At 43.1% G+C, this 11,686-nt stretch overlaps 1 protein-coding gene across 1 annotated transcript; it reads left to right on the top strand.

The window, feature by feature from the left end:
* The first annotated feature begins 2,133 nt into the window (after positions 1 to 2,133).
* LOC139413811 (keratin, type I cytoskeletal 18-like) lies at positions 2,134 to 11,167 on the top strand. Its single transcript, XM_071161588.1, has 7 exons — positions 2,134 to 2,748; positions 4,379 to 4,461; positions 7,840 to 7,996; positions 8,752 to 8,916; positions 9,383 to 9,508; positions 9,887 to 10,107; positions 11,007 to 11,167. Exons 1-7 carry the CDS (start codon positions 2,266 to 2,268, stop codon positions 11,038 to 11,040), a joined length of 1,269 nt encoding a protein of 422 aa, XP_071017689.1. The 5' UTR covers positions 2,134 to 2,265; the 3' UTR covers positions 11,041 to 11,167.
* Positions 11,168 to 11,686: the final 519 nt, after the last annotated feature.

Here is an 11,686-nt window from a genome sequence, read left to right on the forward strand (position 1 = left end):
TCTGTGTGCATCCCTGTGGAACACTTTCGACACCTTGTATGGTCCAATGAATTGAGGCTGTTCTGAGGGCAAAAATGGGGGGGTGCAACTTAATATTAGCAAGGTGTTCCTAATGTTTGGTATACTCAGTGTAAATGATAATGGGATAACTATTGTTATCACTGGTTTTCTCACAAATTCATCATAGGTCGCTCCAAAGAGGTTTGGTGTGGTAAAGTTAGCCATTCCAAACAAGAGGTGCAGGGAAATAGTTTGTGAAAGTTGGCCAAAGTTAGCTAACATATTCAATTAGTTTTGTTTAGCCCTGCTGAGAAGTATGCCCATATCCAGCTATTTTGGGGTTTGGCTGACCACGTATGTATAAACTATGCAGCAACCATTACAAATATGCTTTTATGGGCAAAACCAGAGGAATGCCAATGCATTCTCAGATTAAAAACTCTTAAATGATTTTCTTCTTCATTCACTCCAGTCTTTCATTATTTTCTTAATTATATGTGTTTGTTTCTTTTTTCCAATTAAAACATTTTCCCTATTTTTTACAATGTCATGAAGTTGTAAGCTGGACTGTCACAGTAGTAGGAGGTAATTTTTTAAATATATAGTACCAGTCAAAGGTTTGGACACACCCATTCATTCCAGGGTTCTTCATTGTTTTTACTATTTTCTACATTGTTAAATAATAGTGAAGACATCAAAACTATGAAATAACACATATGGAATCATGTTGTAACCAAAAAAGTGTAAACCAAATTAAAATATATTTTATATTTGAGATTCTTCAAAGTAGCCACCCTTTGCCTTGATGGCAGCTTTGCACACTCTTGGCATTCTCTCAACCAGCTTCATGAGGTAGTCACCTGGAAGGCAGTTCAGTTAACAGGTGTGTCTTGTTAAAAGTTCATTTGTGGAATTTCTTTCCTTTTTAATGCGTTTGCGCCAATCAGTTCAAGAACTTTGAAAGTTTCTTCAATACAGTTGCAAAAACCATCAAGCGCTATGATGAAACTGGCTCTCATGAGGACCCAGAGTTACCTTTGTTGCAGAGGATAAGTTCATCAGAGTTACCAGCCTCTGAAATCAGCAATGAACTGCACCTCAGATTTCACCTCACAGAGTTCAAGTAACAGACACATCTCAAAATCAACTGTTCAGAGGAGACTGCATGAATCTAGGGCCTTCATGGTTGAATTGCTGCAAGGAAACCACTACTAAAGGACACCAAGAACAAGAAGAGACTTGCTTGGGCCAAGAAACACGAGCAATGGACATTAGACCGGTGGAAATCTGCCCTTTGGCCTGATGAGTCCAAATTTGAGATTTTTGGATCCAACCACCATGTTTTTGTGTGACGGAGAGTAGTTGAACGGATGATCTCCACATGCGTTGTTCCCACCGTGAAGCATGGAGGAGGAGGTGTGATGGTGTGGGGATGCTTTGCTTGTGACACTGTCAATGATTTATTTAGAATTCAAAGCACACATAACCAGCATGGCTACCACAGCATTCTGCAGTGATACGCCATCCCACCTAGTGTGCACTTAGTGGGACTTTTTTCAACAGGACAATGACCCAAACGCACTTTCAGGCTGTGTAAAGGCTATTTGACCAAGAAGGAGAGTGATGGAGTGCTGCATCAGATGACCTGGCCTCCACAATCACCTGAACTCAACCCAATTGAGATGGCTTTGGGATGAGTTAGACCACAGAGTGAAGGAAAAGTAGCCAACAAGTGCTCAGCATATGTGGGAACTCCTTCAAGACTGTTGGACAAGCATTCCAGGTGACTACCTTATGAACTTAGTTGAGAGAATACAAAGCTGTCATCAAGGATAAGGGTGGCTACTTTGAAGAACCTAAAATCTAAAATGTCAATACATTTGGTTACTACATGATTCCATATGTGTTATTTCACAGTTGCAATGAATTCACTATTATTCTACAATGTAGAAAATAGGTGTGTCCAAACTTTTAACTGGTACTGTATGCTTTTCATTAGATGCATGCAAAAAAACAGGGGAAACAAGGAACCGAGCGAATGAAAGCATGAGAGAAGAGGGAGGAGAGTAGGAAAGAGAGGATGGGGGTGTGGATGTAGGCAGGGTCTTGGAGGCCGGCCTGCGAAAAAGAGAGAGAGGATAGTTGTGTAGGGGGAGTATTAGTTCTCCGGTTCATTCTACCCGAGTCACTCTCTCTGTATCTCAGCTCAGTCTCCTCTCGCTCTCTCTCTCTTCTCAATTCCTTTTAACTCCTCCATCAGCAGTCATGAGTTACAGACCGTCCAGCAGCCACACCTCTTTCCAGCGCTCCGCGCCTGTGTCCTCCTACCGGGCCGCCAGCACCTATGGCGGGGCCGGAGGCCAGGGCACCCGCATTTCCTCCACAGCCTACGGGGGCCTCCGCAGCGGTGCCCCGGCCAGCTCCTCCTCCTACTCCACATCCTCCTTTAAGGTGAGCGGCGGTGGTATGGGCATGGGTGGTGGCATGGGCGCCGCTATGGGTTTGGGCACGGGTGGTCTGATCAAGACGACGGCGGCAGGTGGTGGCGGTGGTCACGTCATGGGAAACGAGAAGGGGGCCATGCAGAACCTGAACGACCGTCTGGCCAACTACCTGGAGACGGTGAGGAACCTGGAGCAGGCCAACGGACAGCTGGAGATGAAGATCCGAGAGGCCCTGGAGAAGGGAGGACCAGATGCCCGCGACTACAGCAAGTACAGCCCTATACTGGACGACCTGCGCAAGAAGGTGGGGGTGTGAATGAGAAAGAGAGAGAGCAATATGGGGTGTCTTGATGTAGTATTACATTCAAACAAATAATAATACAGTATCATTACAAGAGTGATAGAGACAAAGAGAGAGTGACAGAGAGAGAGAGAGAGGGAGAGAGAGAGAGAGAGGGTTGATAATGTGTGTAGAAAAAGGCTTAAGGTGAGGAATTTGTTTTGTCTTTTGTTGCTTCAGATACGTGTGTTCATAGATCATCCTTATTTGATTAACCTATAAATCAAAATATCCATGTAATGTCACCACTGTTGCAACTTTTCTGTGAACTAAAACCCATATGGTATGAGAGATGTCCCTCCAAGAATTAATTTAAGCATAGTGAAAATTATTTATTCACCCATTTATACTTTGCTTCTCACTCTTTCTGTCTTCACTTCAACATTTCTGTGATGAACCCTGCTTTGTAACAACTGCCTTATAAAATGTCCTAACAACTGAATAGAGGGTGGGGCCGGATGGGGCAGATATCCCCTTTCCTTCCCCCTCCTTCCCTAGTTCCCTCACTCCTCAAACTGGTCAAATAGTTCCTCAAATTAATCCTTTGGTGGAAGCAGTGAATCATCATCAAAAAACTGACCAAAACCCATAAACAATGTTCCAAGATCGTTTCCAACTCGCCAGGTCACTCTCCTTGGTTACTCTGGGGCGTAGTGTGGTGTGGGAGGGACCAGCAATGTGAACCAGATGTGGTGTGACAACACACAAAAAGAATCCCCTGTGAGATTTGAAACACATGGTGGGTGTGCTGGTTGTATAACCATTATAGCTCCACACAGAACAGTCAAAGTCTCTGTAAACTACTCACAGCACAGTCAAAGATCTCTAAGAATTCCAACAAGATCTCATGAATTCCTGGCAAAAACAGACTTTTGTCCAAAAGAATTCAGAGGCCCTCTATAGTTTATGATGGCACTCTTATGATGAATGTTAGCCTTGTTCCACTTGCCGGACACATAAAGGGACAAGAGGTTCCTTTTTTGTGTGATTCACACCAGAATGCCATGGTAGAAACACACAGATCTTTTTTTTTGGGGGGGGGGGGGGCTCTCTTTATGGTTTTGTGGGGGACAGGAAGCCCCGCCTTTGTCTATTAACAATGAAAATTGAGAACAGATTCAGCCCTAGAGAGAGAACTAATTTTCCTGTTCTTCCGTTTGTGGTTCCTCTTTTTTCTTAGAGACATGTGACGGTAACCATAGATTCATTTGTGATTCACTCAACCTGCAGTTTCAATATCACTCCCCTGAGAGTCTTAGATATAAAATGGTGGTGATGAGCAGCAGATCCCGTGATCTGTTTTAGTTCTGCTTTATTACTGCCAGCTCATCTGTGTATGACACACACAATTATAGTTAGAATTAAGAAGTGGGGGGAAACATACAGGCCTACAGCTACAGGCCTACAGCTACAGACCTACAGCTACAGGCCTACAGCTACAGGCCTACAGCTTTCCTCTATAACTGACATGGATTCAAAAGTTATGTTAAGTAAAGCATCATAATGCTCACATCATCTGCAAAATTGTCCTCCAAAAGATTTAGTCTGTTATTGTCATGTATTCATTAGCATTAACAATCTTTTTCTCCAATAGGTCTTTGATGCGACAGCGGACAATGCTAGCCTTGTGCTCCAAATCGATAATGCCCGCTTAGCTGCAGATGACTTCAAAGTCAAGTGAGTTTACCACTGTAAATTACATCTTTCTGCACACTGGTTGAGCCACAACTTTGTATACAGACTCTGGAGAGGCGAAGGTCGAGAGTTACGAGTCCTCCGAAACACAACCAAACCAAGCCGCACTGCTTCTTGACCCAATGCCCACTTAACGCGGAAGCCAGCCATAACAATGTGTTGGGTGAAACACCATACACCTGGCAACCGTGTCAGCGTGCACTGCGCCCATCCCACCACAGGAGTCACTGGTGCGCAATGGGACAAGGACATCCCTACAAGCCAAACCTTCCCCTAAACCGGACGACGCCGGGCCTATTGTGCGCCACCCCATTGGTCTCCCGGTCGCGGTCGGCTACGACAGAGCCTGGACTCGAATCCAGAATCTCCAGTGGCACAGCTAGCACTGCGATGCAGTGCCTTAGACCACTGCACCACTCAAGAGGCCTCCCTCCCCAAATTCTAATGATAATAAAAAGGAGGGAGAGAATCAAAATTGCCTTCAAATTAGTGTCTGAGTCAACACATTTTGGTTGAGCAACTGACTAGATATCCATTTTCCCTTTCATAGTGAACTGAAACACGGCAGCCATTTTGTGCCTTCACCCCATCTTTTCGAGACCTTGGTTCAAGGTTCAATCTGGCATTTTTGTCAAAAATGAGATAATCACATAAATTATCTTAAGAAGGTTCTTCAGATGATTGTGAAGTAAAATATTTAAATACAATAAACTACTGTACATTTTAAATGAAAAAAAAAATGGAAAACTAGAAACGTATATCTGCATAAACCCATTTTAACTTGGCGCTATAAGGTTTTATCTGCAATCCAATCACACGCCTGAATAAATACAAATGGACCAATCAGAACACATGTCTTTGCCATGTCCCTCTAAGTACGATCTAGGCTAGTTTAGCCAACAATAATGGCAACAACAAAAAACACTGTCAAAAATCTTAAAGTAAATGATGTTGTCGCATCATTGTTCAGTGATGACAGTAATTTCTCTGTTGATCATGATACATTTCTTAATGTATATTATGATGTGTTCTGACTGTCTTGCAACGGCGAAATTGTAGTTTAGATATTGGGGGGACGGACGAAGAGTAGACGACTTCTTGGGTATGACACTCCAAGCTTGGCACACCTGTATTTGGGGTGTTTCTCCCATTCTTCTCTGCAGATCCTCTCAAGCTCTGTCAGGTTGGATGGGGAGCGTTGCTGCACAGCTATTTTCAGGTCTCTCCAGAGATGTTCGATCGGGTTCAAGTCTGGGATCTGGCTGGGCCACTCAGGGACATTCAGAGACCTGTCCTAAAGCCACGCCTGTGTTGTCTTGGCTGTGTGCTTAGGGTCGTTGTCGTGTTGGAAAGTAAACATTCGCCCCCAGTCTGAGGTCCTAAGCACTCTGGAGCAGATTTTCATAAAGGATCTCTCTGTACTTTTACTTTTTTATCTTTGCCTCGATCCTGACTAGTCTCCCAGTCCCTGCCGCTGAAAAATATCCCCACAGCATGATGCTGCCACCACCATATGGATGTGACGCTTGGCATTCAGGCCAGAGTTCAATCTTGGCTTCATCAGACCAGAGAATCTTGTTTCTCATGGTCTGAGAGTCATTTAGGTGCCTTTTGGCAAACTCTAAGCAGGCTGACATGTGCCTTTTACTGAAGAATGGCTTCCGTCTGGCCACTCTACCATAAAGGCCTGATTGGTGGAGTGCTGCAGAGATGGTTGTTCTTCTGGAAGGTTCTCCCATCTCTACAGACGAACTCTGGAGCTCTGTCAGAGTGACCATCGGTTTCTTGGTCACCTGCCTGACCAAGGCCCTTCTCCACTGATTTCTCAGTTTGGCTGTGTGGCCAGCTCTAGGAAGAGTCTTGGTGGTTCCAACCTTCTATTTAAGAATTATGGAGGCCACTGTGTTTATGGGGACCTTCAATGCTGCAGAAATGTTTAGTATCCTTCCCCAGATCTGTGCCTCAACACAATCCTGTCTCGGAGCTCTACGGACAATTCCATTGACCTCATGGCTTGGTTTTTGACCTCACATGCACTGTCAGCTGTGGGACCTTATATAGACAGGTGTGTGCCTTTCCAAATCATGTCCAATCTATTGAATTTCCGTGGATGTAGAAATCAAGTCCGGTCTGGACTGCACCAAAGCAAAACGTTCAAAAAGCGTCAGCGTCGTTCCATGCATACTGAGGTGCCTGTTGTTTTGCCTTAAATTGAATTGTATGAATGCCCTTCTATGATGTAAGCCTACCATTTGTAAAACACCAAAAAAAAGGACTACGACTGACCGTGCTTACTGGGGTGTAGCCTCATGTGGTAGGCCCACCATTTGTCAAACAGGCCGTTGCATTGGCTTTATTAGTCCTGTTTCCTGTGACTAATTAATTTGGCTATTTAAGCTCTGAATATCAGCTACCCAACTTTATCAGGAGTTATCGTAAGCCTGTTTGTAATGTGTTTACACAGTTGGAAATGCAGAACTATTTAATTTTTCGCTATGATCAGCTTATCAAAAATGTACGGATACAAACTTGAAACCACTGATCATGACAATGAGGTGAAACCCCAGGACAAAAGTTGTGATTGTCAATTCCATATTGTCCATTTTACTTTTACCTATTCTGTTTTTAGGATGTGTTGTTTGTTAACATGACAGCGCATTTTTATTTGATTGGGTGCAGTTTAGGTTAGGTTACTTGATCGGAGAAACCTGCAGGATGTAAAAAGTGTCCGTCTCATTACATCGTCATACATTTTATCTCCAGCCGGTAAGATTTCCGGTAAGATTTGAATGGAGAAAGCTGATCCGAGCGCAGTGCTCGCTTTCTTTCGATCCTACCAGTATCGACACATGCTCCAACGACTCACTTAGCGGCCATTGTCTCTGTGTGGTGTTTTGGGAAAGGCATGTTACATCTTTGGCCATTGTAAGAAAGGTGCATCATTAAAACACACGTAAGTCTAAGTTCCGTCGCTATCGGGAATCCGGGCCCTGTTCTCCCATCCCAGTGGCAATTTCACCCATGCTATCTTTGTATTATTCTATCATTTATGTATTCAAATAGTTAAACATTTTTTTAACTGAACATGACAAATTCAGACATGTTAGATAGAAAATAAAAAAAGAAGATACATTTTTTTTTTTTTTACGTCTAAGGATTTTTATACTCCGCACTAGGTACCTTTAAGGTGAGGGTTATGAAAGAAGACTTCACTACAAAACAGTTCAGAGATCTGGGATGTGAAAACTTTGTTGCTTAATATCTCAGAACAATGCTTTTCTCAGATAAAGTCCCAAGGTCACAATTTCCAACTATTTCATGTCAACAAGGAGTGTAGTGACAGTCTCCCTATGCCCACAGGTTTGAATCTGAGAATGGCATTCGCCAGTCAGTGGAGGCAGACATTGCTGGGCTGAAGAAGGTCATCGATGACACCAACATGGGCAGGATGAACGCGGAGAGTGAGATCGAGGCCGTGAAGGAGGAGCTCATCTTCCTCAGGAAGAACCATGACAATGTGAGCTATAGTATTAATATTGAATATCCACATCAAATTATAATTTTAAAATTAATATTTGTATTGTATTTGAATAGGTTGAAGACTAATATTATTATTGGAAGCGTCTCATGGGGGGGATTCTCAAGACTTAACATGCTCAATTTGAGCTACTCCAGGTAGCGACATTGCAGGCTAGCTCAGTGCTGCCCCCTCTCATTGATTATCTCAAATTGAAGGCATACTGAGGTACTGCAGGCTGCCGGTAGCAATTTGAATATCCTTATAACTTCTTCTGTGTGCGATTTTAAAATAGTTGGTTCAAGGACATACATTTGGTGTGATAGAAGCAAATATTGGTACCATTACCATCTTCTGAAAAAAAAAATGTTTACACAAATATTGCCAATGAAGATTGCCATTTTCCCATTCACTATAATGGGGGATCCTGCTTTCCGAAAACAACAGCCTGCAGTACCTTGGTCGGCCTTTAACTTCATGGCTTCAATGAGACGTGGCAGTTGTTCTCCCCTGATTGAGATTGAATGTCCATGTCAAACAATTTAATATTTGCATGAAATAGAACATTTCCAGACTAGATTTAAGAATGATATAATCCAGGAAGAATGATGATAACGTGATAACAAAATCAGACTAACCTCATCGCTAGCTATGAACTTTTCACAGTTGGTCAATTTTGGAATGCCTTACTATTTCTCATGCCTCTGTCTCTCTCTCTCTCTCTCCCCCCTTCCCTTCTTCCCTCTCTCCAACAGGAAGTGACGGAGATGAGGAACCAGATCACTCAGTCGGGGGTGCAGGTGGACGTGGACGCCCCCAAGGGTCAGGACATGTCACTGGTCATGGAGGAGATGAGGGCCAAGTACGAGAAGATGGCTCTGAAGAACGCAGAGGACCTCAAAGTGTGGCACGAAAACCAGGTTTGCCCATCCTATCTTTACAGTGTTCAGAAGGAAAGAAGGATGGATATGTTCTTATCATAACTTCATACATACTAACATTACACACCACATAAAGTACAGGTTTGGCTGGGGTAAGAATAAATAAGAATTTGTTCTTAAATTACTTGCCTATTTAAATAAAGGTTTAATAAAATAAAATAAGTTAATAAAAATAAAGCCTATAATACTCTGTTTTTGATCCGCAATTGGAATTGAAATGGACTACCTCACACCCACAGGCCAATATAAAAATGTGTATTTGCAAAATGTGTAGCTTTCCAATAAAAACTTGTTTTGTTGCACAAACCAGTATCATATCTGGGTAGTCTAGTCACACAACAAAAGCCTGAACTACAAAACATGAATTTACCTCTCAAGTTGACTCAGCTTCTCTCCCTTTCTCCCTCCCTCCCTCCCATCTCTCTCCCTTTGTGCTGTGGTATAGATCTCAGACGTGCAGGTGCAGGTATCACAGAACACAGAGGCCCTGCAGGGGGCCCAGGTTGAGATGAGTGACCTACATAGACAGCTACAGACCCTCGAGATTGAGCTGGCGTCCCAACAAAGCTTGGTAAGATATTCTTTCAATATGATGATAACATATTTCAGTTAAATTCCTATATTCTCCAGAGCAGGAATGGAACTGATAGTAACCCCAGTATGTCCTCTATGTACAACAGAGGAGGCTGGTGGGAGGCGCTATGGGTGGATGTGCTCATTGTAAGGGCTGGAATGGAATTCATGGAATGGTATCAAACACATCCAACAAATGGAAAACACATTTGACTCCATTCCGTGTATTCCGTTCCAGTCAATACAATGAGCCTGTCCTCCTATAGCGCCGCTCACCATACCTTAGCCATACCCTTCATATCTCCAAATTCCAACATTCTAATAATCCCAATGTCATTCAACAACATTCCCAAAATTCTCCTGTTATTTCAAACAGAAATCCTCCTTAGAGGACACCTTGCATAACGTGGAGATGCGTTCCAACATGGAGGTGGAGAAGTACAATGCCATCCTCATCCGTCTGGAGGGCGAGCTGACCAACCTGCGGGGCAACATCCAGCATCAGGGCCAGGAGTATGAGGCGCTGCTCAACATGAAGATGAAGCTGGAGGCCGAGATCGCCACCTACAGGAGCCTGCTCGACGGAGGGGACTTCAAGTGAGTGGACGAGGGGATGAGGGAGATTGGTCCAATCCTAAATCAACCCGTAGACCAATTAGATAGGTATAAGCATTATGTTCATAGCTCCACCTTCCACCTTGATAGGCCAGGTGGAAGTTTCATCATATTGGTTATTCCAATCAAATCTTCTCAGATCTCCACAAGTGCATGTGACATAGGGCCTGAAGGTTGATTTAGGATTGGGCCATTGACTGACTATTGGGGTGCATCTTAATAGTCTAAACCTGCTTCCTCTCGCCTAGATTTGTTTCCTTCATGTGCACTGATTTACAGACACATCGATAGGTGGATGTTAGTTAGGCAGACTTTTCGCAATCCAGTTTGTTGACATCAGTGAAGGAAAGAAGGCGAGAATGAGAGGAAGCAACTTTACACTATTGAGATGCACCCTTAGCTCTGAGAAGTGTTGAGCTGATTGAGATTAAATAAAATGTTTATTTTTAATCGGTTATCACGCAAGAATAAGAACAAATAGTTGAGGGTCAAATTCTTGATTCAATCACAGCTATGCTTCAAGCTCAACTACCACAATACGCCATGGTGCATGGATCAAATCAAATCTAGGGAGTTAAACAGAATATAATGAGGTGGGGGTGACATTTACCATGAGTCAAATACTTGGAAGTTGTGACAAAGTCAAATGGCAGAAACACAAAATGATTTTGGACACATCTGCAGCAAGTAGGCCTTGTATGAGTGAAATATAGTACTTTGGAGCTTGAAGCAGAGCTGCCATATCTGTCTGCGCCATCTTACTAATGTGAGTGGATGAGGTAGTTTGACGCCATCTACAGTATAAACCAGGAATAGCATGATTGTTTGTCCTGTTAATGAATGAATGTCCTGTTTTTTAATACCTATTTTTTCTATTCCAGGCTCCAAGACGCTATGGATGACCTGAAACCCTAAGGGAATGAGGCGGGACAAAAGTGATGACCAACTGTCAATTTCATGGAGAGAGATACCCACAGACACAGAGGAGTCAAACCCATCAACCCATGTCATAAAAATAAAACCTTGATGCAATGGTTTATCATTTAACGTGTTGTTTCTCATATTTATACCTAACCACTGAGCCCATTTTTTTTATTTTACCTTTATTTAACTAGGCAAGTCAGTTAAGAACAAATTCTTATTTTCAATGACAGCCTAGGATCACTGGGTTAACTGCCTGTTCAGGGGAAGAACAACAGATTTGTACCTTGTCACGTGCATATCTCCCATATCTCCCAGCTCTGGGATTTGATCTTGCAACATTTCAGTCCAACACTCTAACCACTAGGCTACCTGCCAACCCATTGAACTGAGCCTATTGAACTGAGCCTATTGAACTGAGCCCATTGAACTGAGCCTATTGAACTGAGCCCATTGAACTGAGACTATTGAACTGAGCCCATTGAACTGAGCCCATTGAACTAAGCCCATTGAACTGAGCCTATTGAACTGAGCCCATTGAACTGAGCCTATTGAACTGAGCCCATTGAACCGGGCCCATTGCGAGATTTTAGGAAAGCTTAAAATGTATCTTCTTTATGTGATGGATAGAAAACTGTAA

The sequence above is a fragment of the Oncorhynchus clarkii genome, chromosome 7 (assembly GCF_045791955.1).
Source record: "Oncorhynchus clarkii lewisi isolate Uvic-CL-2024 chromosome 7, UVic_Ocla_1.0, whole genome shotgun sequence".
Taxonomy (NCBI): Eukaryota; Metazoa; Chordata; class Actinopteri; order Salmoniformes; family Salmonidae; genus Oncorhynchus; species Oncorhynchus clarkii.

Coding starts and splice junctions, on each gene's coding strand:
- LOC139413811 (XM_071161588.1), top strand. CDS start 2,266: ATGAGTTACAGACCGTCCAGCAGCCACACCTCTTTCCAGCGCTCCGCG. Junction 4,462..7,839: donor GCAGATGACTTCAAAGTCAA/GTGAGTTTACCA, acceptor CTATGCCCACAG/GTTTGAATCTGAGAATGGCA. Junction 10,108..11,006: donor CTCGACGGAGGGGACTTCAA/GTGAGTGGACGA, acceptor TTTCTATTCCAG/GCTCCAAGACGCTATGGATG.